This window comes from Maylandia zebra, linkage group LG13, assembly GCF_041146795.1.
Source record: "Maylandia zebra isolate NMK-2024a linkage group LG13, Mzebra_GT3a, whole genome shotgun sequence".
Classification (NCBI taxonomy): domain Eukaryota; kingdom Metazoa; phylum Chordata; class Actinopteri; order Cichliformes; family Cichlidae; genus Maylandia; species Maylandia zebra.
Genome location: NC_135179.1, coordinates 13,183,830 through 13,204,370, shown reverse-complemented (window position 1 = coordinate 13,204,370; position 20,541 = coordinate 13,183,830). Strand labels below are relative to the sequence as shown.

The following is a 20,541-nucleotide window of genomic DNA, read 5'->3' as shown; positions in this document are numbered from 1 at the left end:
ATGTGTTACATAACTGGATTTATTTGGGTTTTTTTTTATTTTTTAAGATTAACAGAAAAAACAAATGAGACAAAATACAGCGTCACATAAAAGCTACTGAGGCTGATCATTTCAATGATTACAGAATGCAGCTGTACAACTGTGTATATGAATGTTCTTCCAAAGTTGTTTGTTTTGTGAATGTGGTTATCTTCCAGAACTTACATACATTGTATCTACTAATATTAGAACATTTTACTTTTTTGCTTTTTTTCCTTTTTGGGGTTTTGGGGCACTTTTCTTGGAGTATTTTGCTTCCAGGTCAGACAGGAAACTGTTAAAATTTTGCTCTCTGGACTGCTGTCGTTGCTGCAGAGAAGGAAACAAGAAGAAAGCAAAGTTAGTCAGAGGATAAACAAGCTATACCCCTGAAACTTTCTAACATCTGCACATGCATTTGTCACCTTAAGCATCATCACAAGACTGTCATCCTGGTCGTCCAGCCCCATCTTTTTCTGCATTTCCTCTGCTTCTTGGCGCTCTCTATCAGCCTGCAAGGTTAGGTGCAATCATTAAGCTCAAAGACACTGGAGCCTTATCTTTTGTACTCATTTCTTACAAATTATTAGCAATGATTAAAGTTTTACAAGTACTTTTGGCCATCTAACAATCATGGCAAAAAACAAAACAAAACCCTGCACATAAGTTGTGATTCAACACCAACACATCTCTCACCCTCTTCCTCCGGGCCCTTTTCTTCTTCTCGGTCTCATGAGTAAAAGCTGGGAAGGCTGTTACTTCGCCACTATCGATGGCATCTTGGATCATGCTGCACAGCCTGGGCTCATCTTCTTGGGAGCAGCACAGAGCTGAGGCGGTGATGGCGTCCATATCTCCCTCGTGCTGTAAGTAAAGCTTGATCACATCCTGTCGCTCCTCGTCAGAGCCCTTGTACGTCTTCTCAAACTCAAGTATGTCCTGGACTGTGATCTATGAGGTGGGTGGAAAGACAGCATGTTGTAATGTTGTAATATGAACATTAATGAATTAATAATAAAACAAACAAATTGAAATATATTATGCTTGCATCAATTTACTATTATGCATAGGTGTAGTCTGACCATATATTTGCTGTAACCTCCTCCTCTAAGTGACAGGTGTCACATCATCCCAGGACACAGACAGACAAACAACATTCACTGTGACTCATTAGTGAGTCATGTTAGTGAAAAAACAAAAATCACTCTGTGCTCTGGTACCTTTGGGAAAAGCAGTCTCCAATAGTCTTCCCAACAGCGGTCTTGCTTCAGGACGTCAGACTCTTCATCCACCACTCCCTGCTCATCGTAAATAGCCTTCTGCTCCTTATCGCTCAGCACCGCGTACAGCTTTCCCAACACCTGTAGGGACATTTCACACCAAAATACAACTCTTACTGAAAACTATGGTATTACACACTGATTTAGAGGTGCATTGAAACACTGATGAACTGAGGCCATTACTTGATATTAGTCTGTAAAATGCCGCACCTATATATACATATACGAACTAGACAAGAGACATTTGTGAGATGCTGCCACAGCCTTTATATTATAGGCATTTTCATATACCAAAATAAATCAGAGCTTCTTTTGGCAGGCTCTAAATCATAGGTGTCAAACTCTGGCCCGCGGGCCAAATTTGGCCCGCAGCCTAATTACATGTGGCCTGCGAAGCCATACCAAATTACTATTAGAGCTGGCCTACTGGTATTATACAGCTAATATATACATTGTTTAGTATTAAGCTTTGCTTGTTCCACATTCAGTTTTTCAGCAAAACTTGTTTGAGTCCATAAGAAGAGATTAATTCTTAAATCTGGAGGAAGATATTTTTCAATAAATATTAATGTTAGCCCGCGACCTTGTTCTAGTTTTGAATTTTGGCCCACTGTGTATTTGAGTTTGACACCCCTGCTCTAAATCAACATTATCCAGAACTAATAACTTCTCTGTTACTATCAATAACTCACCGTTCTCTGTTTCTCCATATGTGAAAAGTTTGGGTGTCATCCTCGACAGGACTTTATCTTTTAATTCACACATCAATAATGTTATTCGGTCTGCATATTTCCAATTGCGCAACATTAATCTTGTCCATCCTTTTCTCACTCCACATGCCACTGCTATTCTTGTTCATAGCTTTGTTACTTCTCGGATTGATTACTGCAATTCACTTCTTTTTGGTCTCACCCAAAAGTCCATACATAAGCTTCAACGTGTCCAGAACTCTGCTATTATCACAAGGACCCCATCTATTTACCACATCACCCCTGTCCTGCAACAGCTTAATTGGCTGCCGGTCAAATATCGCATCAATTTTAAAATACTTTTGTATACATGTAAGGCTATTCATCTTCTCTTCCCTCCATATCTCGCTGATTTGGTTCAGATCACCATTCCAGCTTGGCGTCTTAAATCATCTTCTTCTCTTTCTCTCTCTGCCCCCTCCCCCCGCCTCGCCACTATGGGGAGCAGGGCTTTCAGCTGCTCTGCTCCTCGACTTTGGAATTGCCTACCTCCTGATATAAGAAATATTACTTCCTTTTCTCTTTTTAAGTCTAGATTCAAAACTCACCTGTTCAAAATAGCTTATCCCACATAACCTTTTCCATTCTGCTATTTTAAATCTGTTTTATGTTTTGCATTATATGATTTTGTAAATTGTCTGCTTTTATGCTTGTTTTTATTATTCTGCTGTGTGCAGTGTCCTTGAGTGTTCTGAAAGGTGCTTTAAAATAAAATTTATTATTATTATTTAAAGTCATTCATTAATTCATTATGGTCAATAACTTCCAATACCTTAGCAAGTGCCTTTACCTGACAACACTAGATTAACAGTTTTGTTGCAAGAAGTATTTGCCTCCCCTGTTTTCTGTCCCCCCCCCCATATCACTGACATTTTTTAGATCACTAAACACATTTTGATATTAGACAAAACCCAGATAAATACAAAGTGCTATTTTAAATACTTTTATTTTTGGAATTCAAGCCGATCCAAACCTATATGGCCCTATGTGAAAAGGTAATTACCCCTAAACCTAATAACTGGTTTAACCACCACTGGCAGCAAGAATGGCAATCAAGTGTTTGTGATAACTGGCAATGAGGCTTTCACATCACTGTGGAGGCAATCTGGCCCGCTCTTCTTTACAACAGAAGTGTTTTAATTCAGCCACATTGGAAGGTTTTTGACCATGATCGGCCTTTTTAATGTCATGCCAAAACATCTGGATCTGATTTAAGTTTGGACTTAAACTAGGCCACTGCATAATCTTTGTTTTTTTTTTTCTTTTTTTTTCTTTTTGTCTCTGCTTGACACATTCCCCTTCAGGACTTTCTGCATTTTCAGAATTCATGGTTCCATCCATAACAGCAAGTCATTCAGGTCCTAAACCAGCAGCGGCCATCACAATAACGTCATATCATACTTATGAAATTATGTCTTCGTTTTACACCCTGATGTAACTCAAACCAAAAGTTCAACTTTGCCTAGCGAGTCCACAGAATATTTTCCCAAAAGGCATGGGGATCATTACAATGTTTTTTGTTTGTTTTTTTTGCAAATGTGACATGAGCCTTTGTGGTCTTTTTAATCAGTAGTGGTTTTCGCCTTTGAACTCTCCAGTGGATGTCATTTTTGCCCAGTCTCTTTCTTATCATTGAATCATTAACACTTACTTTAACAGAGACAAGTGAGGTTCGTTAGATGTTGTTTGGGGTTATTTTTTTACCTCCTGGATGAGTCTTTGATGGGAAGGTTCTGTTCCACGTTTTTTCCATTTGTGGATAATGGCTCTCACCATAGATGTGAGACTTAGTTTCTCAACTGTTTCGTTTAGCCTGCTTGACTTTCTAATACAGGTTCTATTTGAGGTAGTAAGCAAAGTGTTGAATTCAGTTTACAGGGTAACTTATATGTGGGGATATAAATTACCTAACGAGTCTGTTTTGCACCTGAATTACTGTGAAAATTCAGTATCACTGGGGGATGCTCAAAACATCTCTGTAATCATGTAGATACCACAAACGCATGTCCAAATCCCGCGACTGGATGCTACTGGGGTGAAGTCTGTGATGGCACAGTGCGAGATTATTCACGGCAACTACAGTTAGCTGCGTTAGCTAGCTCGCAAGCCTAGCTTAATCTCTGCGTGTATGTGTGTTGTCACAACAACAACGAGCGTTCACCTGAAATTTCTCTGTGGCCAGCGGGTCGTCAGGAGCCCGGTCTGGATGGACTTTCAGCGACACTTTGTAGTAGCTCCTCCGGATCTCAGCCTCTGTCGCCTCTTTGTTGATTCCCAGAACCTCATACAAGTTTGAGGTCTTAAAAAGCTCCTGGCAACGCTCGAGCAGACCCATCCTGACAGCGGACCAGGTGCCTCAGTCTGAGCTTTGACAGGAAAACAATTTCGTCCTAAGACTCTCCGCGACGTGTACTGGGTAGTTTTGTGGCTAGCTAAGCATTAATTTGTTTTCTGTTGTCGGTAACATCAATTTGGCGCGCTAGCCTGTCACAGAGACCACTGCGTGCATCGACGCGCTTGCGTAACGTACAGAAACGTCTTCTGATTGGATCTCGTGACCGACATTATCAGAATGTGTAATGAGGCCTTTCATGACTTCTTTTTCACACAAAACTTGCGCACTTTTACACAAGAGATAACACAAGATTTATCCTTTGGGGAAAGATAGTTTTGAACAACTTTTTAAAACTTTTTTTCTTTACTTATTTCCCAAACGTCTTTCAGATAGTATTTATAGTGTGTATACATGTACTTAACATCTTCAATGTGTTGCCAGTATGTTATAAACTATAAATGTTAATACATTTTTACACGATACATGTTTGGTGTTAAAACAGTACAACTAAAGTACCCATAATCTTGCAGTCCCCAACTCAGTTAAATGAATACATAGATAGGACCAGTTGGAATGTAACTCAAATCAAATCAAATCAAATCACTTTTATTGTCACATCACATGTGCAGGCACACTGGCACAGCACATGCGAGTGAAATTCTTGTGTGCGAGCCCCACAAGCAACAGAGATGTGCAAACACAACAACACAAACGAGCAAAATACAAGAATGGCCAACCTGAAACTAATAAATATATGTACAATATATAATAGTGTATGCATTTCTGGATGTGTATACTAAATATTTTCCTACGTGTGTGTGTGTGTGTGTGTGTGTGTGTATACACATTTTTACAAATTGAATAGTAAAAAAAAAAAAAAAAAAAAAAAAAAAAAAATAATAATAATAATAATAATAAAATATATAAAATATACAGAGTTGAATATGTGCAAAACAAGTGGCATTTATATACAGTGTGGAGTGCATAATGTTGAAGTTCCAGTAGTGAAGCTGAGGTGTCTATGACGTGTTCAGCAGTCTGATGGCCTGATGGAAAAAGCTGTCTCTCAGTCTGCTGGTACGGGACCGGATGCTGCAGAACCTCCTTCCTGATGGAAGCAGTCTGAACAGTTTATGGCTGGGGTGACTGGAGTCCTTGATGATCCTCCCCGCTTTCCTCAGGCACCGCTTCCTGTAGATGTCTTGGAGGGAGGGAAGCTCACCTCCAATTATCCGTTCAGAGCACCGCACTACTCGCTGGAGAGCTTTGCAGTTGTAGGCGGTGCTGTTGCCATACCAGGTGGTGATGCATCCAGTGAGGATGCTCTCAATGGCACAGTGATAGAAGGTCCTGAGGATGCGGGGGCTCATGCCGAATCTTTTCAGTCTCCTGAGAAAGAAGAGGCGCTGCTGCGCCTTCTTCACTGTTTTGTTTGTGTGTACTGACCACGTAAGATCCTCAGCCAGATGTACTCCAAGGAACCGGAAGCTGCTCACTCTCTCCACAGCAGCGCCGTTGATGGTGATGGGGGTGTGTACTTCTCTGCACCTCCGGAAGTCCACTATCAACTCCTTTGTCTTTGCGACGTTGAGTGTGAGATGGTTGTCTTGACACCAGTGGGTCAGGGCGCTGACCTCCTCCCTGTAAGCCGTCTCATCACCATTGGTGATAAGACCCACCACTGTAGTGTCGTCCGCAAACTTCACAATGATGTTGGAGCTGTTAGTGGCTGTGCAGTCGTAGGTGTAGAGTGAGTACAGGAGAGGGCTCAGTACACACCCCTGTGGAGCACCAGTGTTCAGTGTGATGGGGGATGAGGTGATGCTGCCTAGTCTGGCGTCTGTCAGACAGGAAGCTAAGGATCCAGCTGCAGAGGGAGCTGCTCAGTCCTAGATCCTGCAGTTTCCTGTCCAGCTTCGAGGGAACGATGGTATTGAATGCTGAGCTGTAATCTACAAACAGCATCCTCACATACGTGTCTCTCTTCTCCAGGTGTGACAGGGCAGTGTGTAGTGTCAGGGCTATGGCATCATCAGTGGACCTGTTGTGGCGGTATGCAAACTGTAGAGGGTCCAGTGAGTCGGGTAGTGCAGAGCAGATGAAGTCCCTGACCAGCTTCTCGAAGCATTTGCTTACGATGGGGGTCAGGGCTACAGGTCGCCAGTCGTTCAATGAGGAGATGGTGGAGGATTTGGGTACAGGGACGATGGTGGCCATTTTGAAGCAGGCTGGGACTACAGACAGAGAGAGGGAAAGGTTGAAGATGTGCGGTTGAAGAAGGTTGAAGAATACTTTACTCAAGTTTAATGTATTTTATCTGTTACTTTTAACTATTATTGCACTCTGTACTCCACACATTAAAGCTTTCATTATTTATTATTTTTTAGATTAAATGCATATAAGGCTTCTTCTTCCTTCAGCTGTGGTGACCCTCATTTCCTAGCACCAACCCTTTCCATGTTCTCCTTCACTACATCCATAAATCTCTGCTGTCTTCTTCTTTTCTTTTTGCATGGCAGATGCATATTCAAGATCCTTTACTTAATAATATAATAATATAAGTGATTAAAATCATTAACAATACAATGTTTAAGAGATATACACATCAATAAATCACTAATTATGATTCAGTAATATCATGTTTATGATTATGCAAAGTGTTAAATACTTTAAACTTTAAAGTAAGTATTTTTTAGTTTATTTATTAGATAGAAAGCAATGCTGTTCTCATAGTTACTATGTAACTACGTCTTTCATCAAACTGATTCTGTAAACATGCTCAGTGTATTTATGTGTGCATTTCACTGGTACTACCACAAACCAGCAAGGCTTTGTGTTTTCTCTTAAATAAACCCTTATTGTCTTACCACAGCTGCTTAGCATTTCTCCATTTCCCACCAATCAAAGCTAAATCAGCATCAGTCTCTTGTATTCCTTTGCAAGTGCTGCATCTGTTGTAAAAACTTGAAATGCCATTTGTGTTTTATGTGGAGACCACCCTACATGCAGGACGCCTTATAAGTTACTTTTGATTTAAAGATCACAAATAGCTCTTTCCTAGCTATAGATGAATATTTAATAAATGAAACTTTTATATTGTCATCATCTCTTCCTCACTATGTCTTTCTCCTTCTCCAACTCATCTTTCATTTTTCTCTCTTCTTTCTCATTTCCACACCATTCTCTTCCTCCCCACCTTAAGCCTCATCTCCTAAATGAAGTCAGGGCTCCGACACATGCAAATGTGCATAAACATGCTTATTTATTCCCCCAAATTGTCACAATTACTTATTTTTAGTGGATTAGACATGCAACCCATCTGGTCAACTGAAAATGCCAGCTATGCAACAACAGCTGGTTATAAGCTAACGCTATGTCAGCTAATGTTAGGTTTGAGTGTCCTAAAAGTCACGCTTTTCCTCTTATTAAAGGTTTGATTTTACTCTCACATTGTGTTTGATCTGTTTCAAAGAAATTTTCACTAACACCGGCTAATAGCAGCTAACAAGAGCCAACAGCAGCTAACAGCAGCTCAGTGGCAAAAATGCAACAGTGTTTACCTACAGAAAAGTTGATATTCTCAACAACTCACCTCAGTATCGCTGTCATCTTTATTTAGCAGGTGTTGAACCTGTACAGCTTATGGGTGGAGCTTGATTACCAAGCTTGCTAGCCTTATTGCTAGCTAATAATTTAAATCCATCCTCTCATTCAAATATGATCACAGCATGATCAAATGCTAAGATTGAGGTTAACGGGTGATGCTGCAGACAAATTATTGTGTAATGATGTTAAAGCTGCTGTGTCTGAAGTGATAATGCCATATATAAATGACCCCTTTTAACATTGTTTTTTTTATATTATTTTCTCCTGAAAAAAATCTATCAGCAGATTAATGTCTATGTAAAGTAAATTTTTTTATATTTCAACCTTACTTTGAATCTATTAACCAAAATAAATCATAAATCTCCCCTTAATTAAATGCCACAGATTAGTGTGGCCTTGAGCAACCCAACAGACTTAATTTCTCATGATAAAAGCTGAAGCGTTAAATTTAGAATTTCACAAAATAGTGCAAATACATGCATCAGTCAGGCAGAACCATATGGATACCCAAGTATTTATTAATGAGTTTGAAGCAGCACAAGAATACATCAAAGACAATGAGGCAAGTCACTAAGTATTTTCACTGCTTCATGCGAAAGCAGAACACAAAGATACACACTGACTTTGAACTTAGCATCTGTAGATTGCACCCATCTGTGTTTATAAGCCTGTACAATATGCAGCACTGGAGATATATACTACAACTCCCGCGTCTCAGATGTGATCTAATTATTGCCCCATCTGCTTCTGTTGCATATTTGGCACAGTCTCTGTTGTTGTTTTTGTCTTGACTTTTGTCATCACAAACCTCATCCGTTCTTTGTATTCTGACACAAAATAAGCACTTGGACAACTGACACATTATTATTATGATCAACAATGGAAAAAATGACAAAAGCACAGGAACTGTATTGTAAATGTTATGAACTTTTGCTGGTGTGCAGATCCTTCTCATATGCTTTCTATCCACTTGCACAGATCTTGTAAGTGGAGATCTTGAATGTAACCATTGCTCCTTCAGAGGGAATATTTCCTTGTTATGGTAACAGTCTCTCTACAACAGTCAAATGGCTTCGTTCTCTTGGACAGTCTTTATAGCATGCCCATGGCTGATGCATTTGTCCCTTAACTGGGACAGTTTAAAAACCTCCTGTAGGGGGCAGCAGCTCAGCATTCCTTTCTAGTCTTCACAATCTTGCTGGTGTACTTGATAGGGATCCCCCAGCGTCTCATTAGATAGACATCAAACACATAGGCCATTCCTGGCTCCAGGCCCCCAATCACAGCTGTAGTGACGGCCCGCCGAGGATTCAGCTCTTGGAAATACTTGCAGAGAACTCTCTCGGTGTCAGAGCGGGACTCTGGCCCCAGACAGGGTGCAGTTAGAGCTGATGCTCCGCCAGCTTCTGCTTCATGGCTTCCAAGCTTTCTGCGGTACACACAGTAAAGGCTTCTTTCTTCTGTTCCCATCCATGCTAGGGTGACACTACTGCAACCACGCAATCGGTTGAAGGATTTTATCTGTAAGGTGGAGGGCAGAGATGGGACTCCTCTGCGGTGGTAAGCTGATGAGGTCTGCATTTTGACTGAAGCTGTCAGACCTTCTGGTAGCGATGGGTCTGTAACAGCAGAGGTGTGGTCCATGGCGGTTCCTTCTCTCTCCAGGTGGATGAGATAGGAAGTACTTCCCTGGAGCCATATGTGCGCTAATTCTCGCCCAGCAGCCTGAGAGGTCAAGACCTGACCTTTACTAGATACAGTCACCTTGACCTTTTCACCTTCCCCACAGCTCTGCAAGGTGAGGAGGCCACTCTGTTGCCAACCCCGAGGACGGAAACTGAAGAACTGCTCCGAGCTGAAGCCTCTGTCTTGGAAAGTCACCCACCTCAGCTCTCCTTCTCTAAGGGCGGTAATAGCAGGTCGAGCCTCCTCATGTGTCCGAGCAAGTGTCCCCTTGTATGCCATGCTGGTCCCATTCAGCCTGTCGACCACAAAGACATCAAAGTAATACTGGGTCTCAGGCAGGAGCTCTGAGACAGTGCAAACACTTTCTGTCCCCTGACACACACATTGGAGGTCTTCATACTCATCAGTGAGGGAAGCTGGTGGACTTTGAGGACTTTCAGGATAAGTGTCCCACTGCTGCCACCACCACTCTTTCAAAATGGGCCAGACCGTCACCCTGCTCCGTCTGTCCTTTTCTTGTTTTTGGTCTTTCTCTTTCCTCATACTCTTCTGTGCAGCACAAAGGCTGGGGTAGTTTTCCTGTGAGTTGACAAGGACACAGTATTCATAACTGGTCTGTGTATGTGGGAGGCTCGTTATGGAGGCACTGGGTGCCCAGCTGAGGGTGACGCTGGTCATGCCTACACCTAATGTGTGAACTTGCGGGTCAGCTGGGAGCAGAGGGAAGATGCCTGAAGGCCCCAGGCCTTCATGAAGATACACTGTTGCTCTGGTGTTCTGCTGTTTGGAGCGTAGCCTTAGGATGTAGATGGAAGCGCTTGGATAGGTTGGACCACTGTAGCTTTCCACTGTATTGCCAGTATTGCTGTGTATTTTCTCCTCCGTCCCAGGACCTCGCCACCACACCTCAGGCATGCTTTTTTTAGTACTCCCTGTGAGCAAAGAAGAAAAAAGAAAGCTAGCCACAATAGATCACAATGACACACTTGAATATGTTTTGCTTATTCTTACTTCACTTGTGCATTTGACCATCACTTTGGACAATGACAAAGTTTGATACTAGAAGATTGTTTTCACATTCATTCAGTGAAGGATAAATGTTTTGCTGCACACAGTTGGAGTTAGTTAGAGTGAAGCAGGACTTGAATTGCATCTGGTAGTTTTTGCACATCTGGTAGTATTTGTACATTCTCAGATTTGGGATTTTTAAATCAGGAAGAATAATTAGACATGATTTTCAGACAAACATTATTATCTAAAGTAGCATAATTCTTATATGCGTAACCCTGGTGTCTTGTTTCAGTACTGTTCTCCAGTTTCCCTGAGCTATAGATGAATGGTGGGTTATAGGTTTTCTTAAAAGTATTCTCCATAATAAACAGTGTGAACTTTATATCCTGACATACACACCAGCAGATAGGAGCTAACGTTTTTTCAAGGGGTGATAATAAATAACTTAAATGTTACACATAAAATTATAAAGTGCCCTAAATGAAGCAATTAATGTTATAATAAACTTTATCCTGCAAAGTCATAAAATAATATTGCACAACTTAATATGCAATATAAATCAATGTTAGAATCTGCACAAATTAAATGTGGCCAACAATAAATACAAGTGCAATAACTCAGATTATATATCAAAACATGCCTGAAGGAGACCTTATAAAGTTTGGATTATCTCATATTAGGTTCTTTACAGTGTTAAAGAAATAAAGCTGTCATTGCGTAAGAAATGCTTATTACTTTCATGCTCTGAATTGGATAAGATGCATGCCACACTCTGTATGGAGTTTGCTTAATGTAGCCTCCTTGAAGTCAGTGCACTCATACAATTAGTGCAATTACATAATTAATTACACAAAAACACCACGTTATTAGAAGTCTGTTTTTGTACAGATTAGATAAACAGCATATAATATGGGGGGCAGCTGTGGCTCAGGAGATAGAACCGGTTCTCTACCAACTGGACGGTCAGTGGTTTGTTTTCAGCTCCACCAGTCTGTGTGCCTGACTTTGGGCCCTCAAAAAGGCACCCTAATGATCCCAGTGCATTCATTAGAGTGTGAGTGTGAGACATGTTGCTTAGGTATAGATTAATGTCTATGTAAATGGATAAATGAGGACTGGACTAAAAAGCCCTTTGAGTGCTCAGTTAGAGTAGAAAAGAACTATATAAGTCCATTTACCATTTACCACATGGTCATAGGGGTAGACTCTTACTACAAATGAATGAAACACATGCAGGCTTTCTTTGTGTTAGCCAACTTGATAAAACATAACACAACAGCGCTTTTCACCTTTCTTCTTGCAAATAAGACAAGAGATTAATACTGCAGAAAATTAATTACTCTTAGATTTAATGCACAGAGCACTAAAAATAAACATTTTAAGTCAATTTAATTATTTTAATATTGCTGTTTACAACGTCACAGCTGCACATTAGATATCTGAAACTTTAAATGTGATACATTAGAGGTTACTGTCCCGTAACGGAAAAAAAAGAGGCATGGAAATCGCTTTAATCTGTTGCCAAATCAAATTGAATCCGTTTTATTAATTGTGTGGGTATTCTGGGTAATACACATGTTAATTAATTTTCTAATCTATCCTGTAGTAATTGCAATTCCAGCAGTGTAAAACAGAAATAGTAGCATATTAAGAGAAAGTTGGCAATAAAAAAAAGAACAACAACATTCTGTATCACCACCTAATGACTTGGTTTTTAGTAAGGTATCCGGTTGTTCAGTCTGACGTCACTAGCCGTGTCTGGGTCTAAACTCCGCTGCAGGTCCACATATCAAACGATCACTATGGCATTACTGAGAGTTGAAAAACTGTCTAAAGTCTTTCATCCTTAATAAAATGATCAGCGTTCTGCTCTACCAGGTGTAACAATTGAGTTTAACATCCAGGCATCCATGAAAACGGAATTTATGACATTTAACGGAGTTAGAAGTTAGCAGGGAGTTAGCTCGCTAGCTTCTATCTAAATACAATATAGCATGTCCTGACTGCGGGGTTTTGGAAACAAATTAAAACGTACAGCTCTGCTATCACTTCCAGCATAAATGAAGACAGAAAACTAAACAGCAGTGACGTTTGTAGGGTTACTGAAGTTGGGCTAGCTGGTATATAATGATGTGCTAGGTGACCGCTAGCGACACAGCTATGTTAGCATAATATAAACAAGCTAACTTTTTTTCCACTCGATAAAAGTTACCGTGAGTGTTCTCGGTGGTCAGAAACAAATGTAATCGCATGGCAGGATGCTGTAAAAGGACCAAACTTCAGCCAGGAGAACAACTGAGATAATCCATCCACAATACGAGGTTAGTCATTCATATACTGCTGCATAGGCTGGGCTGTAGTTACATCCTAAGGTTTTAAAGACTGAGCTTAAATAAATGATTAGTGGTAATAAAAGCCGAGGGAGGTCAACAGGGATCACTGACTGTTTTAGGAGCTTTTTGAGATCAAATAGAAGAAAATACATAACATTAAACATGTTAACAACACAAAAGCCATATTAAACGCAGACTACTTTAGACCCGGAAGTAGGATTCGTCGCGTCATCACTGAACAACCGGATAGCTTAACAAAATGCATACATAAAATGTATTCCTGCTGCAGATAATCTATATTGCACTTAAAAATATGCTTTGAATAAAAGAATCAATGAAAACATGGCGCTTCCAGCTGACTTCAAACAGAAAATCTGAACATAACCTGCTCAAAACCAAAGGTATTCAGCTTAAGTTACCATGGTGATTTGGTAAGTTACCATAGTGACACAGAAAGCTTTGACTTTTAGCTCAACGTAGCTTGCTAACCCAATGACTGTAGAAAACAGTCATTGCGCTAACCCGTTAATTTCAATTCATAGCAGATCCCCCTGGCTAGCTCCTATGCTAAGCTAATCACCACTGGTTTCATATTATCTTCCTCTTTTACTGCTGGCAGTATGTAAATAAGTATGTTTACCAAAATTAAATTCTTTATTTGGTGTTTTTGAGTTGCTTTCCCATAAAGTAGTAATGTAATGTGTTTTTAGCAATGCCACAAGAGTTGAAATTTAAGAAATTAGCTATAGCGATTTACTGAGAAGTAGGCTAATGCTAAATTAGAACTTTAATTTACTGGTTAATAAATCATGTTATGTTTCACCAAAGTGTAAGCAGTGGACACAATTTTTATACTATTTAGGTGTCGCTGTTTTAAAAAAAATATAGTACATGTTATTAAACCAAAAGCGTTATGTTTGTACATTATAACAATTGATCACACTGAACCTCGCTGACAGAGAAAATCCTAAGCCCCTTGTAAATGAACAAACAAATATATATCTAAAATGTCAATTGCCACTTCAAAAATGGTTGGCAGTATTTTCATTCAGCACCTAAAGTGTTTTCATTCTGAAGTACAGACTCTTCACTTAAATGACACTACTGCCAGATAAACACAGACAAAAAATAAATAAATCACCAATTGTTTTCACTGTTCATGTCTCCTAGAGATGAAAAATGAGACCAAATGTTACCGAATCAAAGTGAATTATTCAGGCTGGCAATGGGGACCCATGAGCTCAGGGTCTGAATGATTCATGTGTCATTTTATAACATAATGTTATTTTAGCATGTGGAGAAGCTTGTTTAAGTAACCTGGAAAAATACTCTTGGAAAACACTGAGGCCTGTTTCCTTTCCCAGAAATCTCTGCCTTTTTAGGACTGAAATGCGATTACTTCTGTTTCCTCTGAGCACTGATTGCCTGTCTTTAATTCTAAGCCTTTGTGCCAGAATATATTTAATCCTTTGAGTTTATTTAATTGCTTTGGTTTGCAAGAAACAGATTGTTACAGAGTGCAGTTTTAGTTTGTTGTTTTATTCAATATTTGAACAGGGAGTTGGCAGAGCTTTTTGGTGTGTGTGTTTTATGAAATGAAAAGCCTCAGATAAAATTTATCACCAGGTGACACACAGATATGATCACACTCGCTGTCTCTGTCCTTGTCAAAGACATTGGGTGGCATTTAGAAAAAAATATATGCGTTTTACAGTGCTTTGAACTTCAACAAATGGGTACAATGTGCTGATAAGATGTAGGACTGTTAAATTTGTGGACTTTTCATAACACGGAAACACACTCAGGCTTCAACAGTGAAATTATTGTTTGACAGAAATCAGTTTGTTGGCCTATAAATTTGTGTAACAGTTGCAGTAAAAGCATGACCTTGAAGTTACAAATAATGAAAACACAAAGCAAGAATGTACCTTTTTACCTTATGCTACTAATTCTGGTCACATATCTGGTTTAAAAGTCTCATCTACACATTGAAGCTTAAGTAAGATTAGACTGTTTGCCCTTCACTAAATCCCTACATATTATATGGCAATGATAATCTCTAATCAATGTCCTTGGCTAAGCCAGATGTAGTGAGGTCTTCAGGTTAAGTGGGTATCAAAAGGTGCAGCTTGTGGTCTTACTGTCCACTCACATTGCAGGTTTTTGAGGGGTTTGTCCTTCAGGGTGCGAGCAGCCAAGGTCCATTCAATGGGAAGGTCACAAGGGCTGACTGTCACCAACATCCCCGGAGCTTTCTTTTTCAGCGTGAAGTATAACCTGTGGAGAAACACCAAAGAGAACCAACTTGCTTTTTCACCGGGGATGACAGAAAGATAGCATCCTGCTTCTGTTCAGCTGCAAGGTGATGGACGAGAAGACAAGATATTGTTCGGTGCCCATTCTTTCATTTTGTTGGATGATTTTTAGATAAGGTGGGGCGGTTATAATTTCATTTACTAAAGTTTGACGAGTTACAGCCGTTTCAGACATTTGCCAGTTGCTGTGTTTCCATTTGCCTACACGCTGATCAGTCATTTGATAGCAGATCAGGAGAGGTGACCTCAGAATCAGATGATAAGGCTGCACTGACGGCTTCAGATGGATATCTGTCTGCTTGATGTAACCATTTCAGCTCGTGCTTAGCATAGAAACTATAAGGACATGGTTGTGCTGTTGCATGTTGGATGTTAGATTTGCATATTATATGGCAGTTGAATTGCTGTTGAAGGGCATTTTAACGCTTATTCTGTGGTGGCCTATTAAAATTCAATTCAACTCTTTATTGCTTAGCAAAGACGACTGAATAGAAGAAGTCTTTAACATTTCTTTACATTTAGTCGTGCTATGTGAAAATGTATTAACAGCATAATTATTTCCTGCCACACAAACACGTTTATTCATTATTCTGCACAGATGGTGATTGTTTCCAAACAGATGTGCAGCACTCTTTCTCAAGGGCACTTTGTGGATTATTTAATAGAGTGATTAATTTCTGAATCAGTGTTTTCTCTCCATTATTTGCCGTGTGGTCCTGCTTGACTGCACTGGTGGACAGACTGCAGCTCACGGGGAGATGCATGTCGCAATTTTCTGCTCCCGCTTTCAGAAAGCAACTGGCACTGTTGTGTAGGGTTCAAGCCAAATGGGCTCCACTTCCTCTTGCTCTCTCTACAGCGCTGCTGGAATCAGCCTCTGTCTTTACGAAAGGTGGATAGGGAATGGGTGGTGATATGTTACTGTTTCCGACCTCACTGAGCAGACCTCCATTTTTAATCGTGGGTCTTAAATGAAATGCAAATGAGGAAAAACGTCAAGCAGGGACAGCATCTAGTTTCACGTGAATTCAGCTGTTACACAAGTGCTGAGATTATCATGGACTTGTTTGGATTAGAAACACATGAATTACCTGACTGTTTAAAATGGTACTTTAAGTTCATTTCAAGTCTAATCATTAGACAAAAATATTAAGTGTATGCATTAAGGAAATGATATAGTTTGACAAGGAATTCATTATGTGGCGCTTGCTGATTTATTTCAGCTTCATGTCATCATGGGGTGAATATATTTTTAATCTTTTGAATAGATTTTAATTTTAATCCTAATCTCAATTTATCTTAATCGTGATTGGTGCCTTTTTTTTTGTTTGGTGATTCACTCACCTGTCACTTCTTAGCAATTACCTAGTCTGCTCTGCTTAGTTCGAAACTGCTTTCAACCCACTTCATTCATTAGGCACAGTTTATTTGGTACACATATTAATGTACTGATAATTCAGAATAAAGTATGCTGAAAAATGGATATTTTTTTAAAAGATAGGAGCACCTTTTTCACCTCTTATGACACCACATCATTAAATATAATGAAAACAATCTTGCTATGCTCTCAGTGGAAACAAGCTATCAACCACATGGATGCTTTCCATCTGTTACCTGCGAGTTCGTCCTTTAGGTAGGGTTACAGAGGTGATCTTTCCTTCTGGTAACCACGTAGTTGGGCGAAGTGGCACCTCATTCTCAGGTGCCACACCTGAGTGCACCTGGGGCCACAAAGATCCACATACCAGTGCCAAAGCTGCACCAAGACACCAAGACAGCGCCATAGTGGATTCACACTCTCTTATGCCTTTTAGTCTTCGTCCCTACGTCCTGGATGGCTCCCGGGCTCTGAAAATGCACAGTGGAAAGGTCAAGACCATCAATCAGAGCCTATCAGCAACGCACACACAAACACACACACGCAGACTTAGTTAAATTTCTACTGTACCATTCAGGCAGACACTAAAGAGCTGTAGCGGCTGATGATTCATTGATATGAAGAAACATCCTATCCTATTCAGACAGAATTATTCATACCAGGGAAAAGAAATTGCCATGCTATATTACTCTGGGATGTGTGTGTAGCACAGCTTGACACTCACTGTAAAAAATCACCCATCGCACCACTTTTCAAAGTGTGAAGTGGGTTGCTAATATCACTCTGAAGTCGCTGCCTTTATATCTACATTTCTATTTTTAGTTTGAGGGTTTGAATGGGTCTGTTCTCGAAATATCTTTGATTATGATTATTAGGGGACTTATCTTGAGAAAACGATGCCGTGCTGATGCAGAGACGAGTGTGCAAACAACACCTGGAGGTGCTCTGATGCAGTCAAATCCATTCAGCATAGATTAATGCAATGCCTAAACCAGAAGAACTGGTATCAGATTTTTCAGGCTTTCTTTCTGTCTTTTTCCCCCGTTTTTTTTTTATTTTTATTTCTCTCGCACTCTGTTAGTGTTTCACAGTCCTTTTATCTGTACATTTATATGTGGGCGTGCTCCTGTGTGCATGCGGTTGTGATTTAGTGATAGTAGATGATTACAGGTCTCACTGTTTTCTTTCTCTCCTGAGAAAACACATTTGTTCAAACTCACACAGCCTTCGCCAACACACTCCCCGCCTTCCCCTAACAAGGTGTATTATGTCAGTGCTGTGCCCCATAGATCAGATGACAGCAGCAGTGGAACCACGGAGGCAGCTACAGAAGGTACATCTGAGTCTTTTGGGCCCCGGGACGCTCCGAGATTCAAACTCACAGATCGTCGCGCAGCTACAAAGTCACACAGAGGCGCCTGCTCATTATCCTTGCAAAGAAAGAGGGGAGTGAACAACCCATAAAGCTTTAACTGAGAGACATGCAGAGGGAGAAAAACTGATGGAAATGAGAGGGAAGAGAGGAAGGGAGGGCTGTGGAAATGGAGAGCGAGAAGAGGAGGATGTTGGATCCTAGAGTAATTAGAGGGAAGAAGATGGAGAGAGGAGAAAGTGAAACTAGAAAAAAGATGGTTAGAATCAAAAGAGAAAAACATTCTAGTCAGGCAACAAGGTCGCAATGGATTTCTCTCTGTGCTTCAGTCAGACATATGAAGCTGATTGATGTTTACTTTAGCTCCCATGTCAAATGCCCAGTGTGGCACATATTAGCAGATGGCTGCACAACCTCACAGCCCCTCTCACACGTCCCCTCATTCAATCTTGATAAAGATGAAGACACAAAAAAGCTTGGCGGGCTTGTTTCTTCAAAACGCACCCGCTGATAAAATATGCATACGGCTCCTCAGCAAATTATGGCCAATTGAATTTTCATAAGGCGAAAAGGCTGGGTCTTAGAGCGAGAGGGAGCTTAGTGAACTTAACTACCACCCTCAATAAATAAATACACAGGAGCTCATGACTTTGATGGTCCTGCTCACTCTCTGCTCTTTTTTTGTGGTTATTTTTGTTTAAACGAGTTTCCTCTTTCCATTATGTTTATCCCAAACTGTCAACTGACTGCATTTATTCTGGATACTGCTTGAGTTTTAATTAAAGATACTTGAGCTCGGCTCTGTTTATCTTTTTCTTCCTCTTTATGCTTTTCTTTTTCTGTCTGTTTTTCCACTTCATTTGTTCCCCTTATTTAGAAGTTGATGCAGGCTCAGTTTCAGGGGGACAGGTTGAGTTTTGTGTGCTATCTGTCTGCACATTGTATTAGCTATCTTCTGTCTCCCTGGGCTCTGGCAGGACCATCTGCCTTCTGTTATCTGTGGGCAGGGACAGATTAAATGGCATGGGGTGGTCCCTGCAGGATCCGTTGTCCCCCCCCAAACTACTACGAGCAAAGAACTGGCCTGTGATTCATGGTGGGGGTTGATGAAATGATGGAAGGGTAACATGCAATTACCATGCAACTTGATAGGATTTTACGGTTCACTTTCTAACTCGATGCACGTACTTTTGAATATATAAACCTTCCCTCGTTTTCCTCACATTCACTCTCCTTTTGCGCCTGCACCTCTCACGCCGCTTGTCGTTCACACACTTTTATATAGTATCACACTCTTTCTTTAGTTTATGGCTCTTCATTCGCTGTGTTCACTGCCCCACTTCATAGTCACACTAGTGTATTTGTAAATAATTTAAAAAACTACTAGTTGTCAAAAAGAAAAGAGAGATGACCCCAACCTTCAAACGTGCAAAAGCAGTCATAAGACGTACTAAAAGTGCGTCTCAGCTTTATTAACAACCCTCCAGAGACCACACACACACACACACACACACACACACACACACACACACACACACACACACACACACACAACTGATTCAAAGAAGCAAGTTGCTGACTTACACAACCAGTTGAAATCTGAAACGCTGACGCACTCACACACACTCACACACACACACACATGCTCTGCAAGGACAACATGCATGCATGCATCCCCTTACCTTCTCTCTGTGCACGCTCTCCCTCTCTGGTGCAGGGAGTGAGGGATGGGATCAAATGAGAGAGGGAGAGAGGATGGAGGAGGAGGAGGAGGAAGGGGGGTGAGAGTCGGTTGCGAGGAGAGGAGGAGCGACAGCAGGTTGTTGTTGGGTGTTCCACTGATTCCGTCTCCCATGAGGTGCTGCTCACCCCTTACTTCAAGAGATGTCTCTTCAGAGCTCAGGTGTTCCTTCAGGGCTGTCCCACCTCCAGTGTGCCTTGGTGTGGTGCAAGGCTCCCAAGGCACTCTCCACACTCTTTTCCTCCGTCTCTCTGAGACCTTCACACGTGGAGGCTTGTCCTGCTAAATACTCTGTGAATGTCATCTGGTCAGTGAAGCCTGTATGCTTTCTTCGCTTCTTGTTTACCCACTGTCACTCTTTTTTCTCCCCCTTCCTCCCGTTCTTTTCACTTCTTCCTTCTGTTTACCTGCTCCTGGTAGTGAACAGAGCTCACTTGCAATTCAAATAGGCTCATGTGTGACTGAGTGTGTTTGTATATCTGTATGTGCAATCTGAGAGTGAGGGAGCGAGTGGGTGAGTGTGAGGGGGATGACGGTGAGGTCGCTGAATGGGGGTGGTGATGAGAAGAGAGAGAGAGTGAGAGAGAGAGAGAGAATGTGTTGTCAAGAGCAGCGTCAGGGAATAGGGAGGTGATGTAAAAGTTAAGTGCATTCACAATACATGCCAGTCTCTGGCTGGTCTGATAACATCTGCATTAGGAGATGATTTCAGACAGC

The 20,541-nt window shown here is 40.9% G+C and overlaps 2 protein-coding genes across 2 annotated transcripts; both read right to left on the bottom strand.

Moving 5' to 3' along the window:
• Nucleotide 1: 1 nt before the first annotated feature.
• Nucleotides 2-4,568, bottom strand: dnajc9 (DnaJ (Hsp40) homolog, subfamily C, member 9). The gene is made up of 5 exons (XM_004551466.3): nt 4,209-4,568; nt 1,239-1,379; nt 715-969; nt 444-530; nt 2-348 (listed from the first exon to the last, which is right to left on the bottom strand). The coding sequence occupies exons 1-5, from the start codon at nt 4,380-4,382 to the stop codon at nt 235-237; spliced, it is 771 nt and encodes a 256-aa protein (XP_004551523.1). The 5' UTR covers nt 4,383-4,568; the 3' UTR covers nt 2-234.
• A 3,920-nt stretch (nt 4,569-8,488) lies between these two features.
• ndnfl (neuron-derived neurotrophic factor, like) lies at nt 8,489-20,322 on the bottom strand. Its single transcript, XM_004551465.3, has 4 exons — nt 19,766-20,322; nt 16,948-17,181; nt 15,171-15,295; nt 8,489-10,606 (listed from the first exon to the last, which is right to left on the bottom strand). Exons 2-4 carry the CDS (start codon nt 17,115-17,117, stop codon nt 9,156-9,158), a joined length of 1,746 nt encoding a protein of 581 aa, XP_004551522.3. The 5' UTR covers nt 17,118-17,181; nt 19,766-20,322; the 3' UTR covers nt 8,489-9,155.
• Nucleotides 20,323-20,541: the final 219 nt, after the last annotated feature.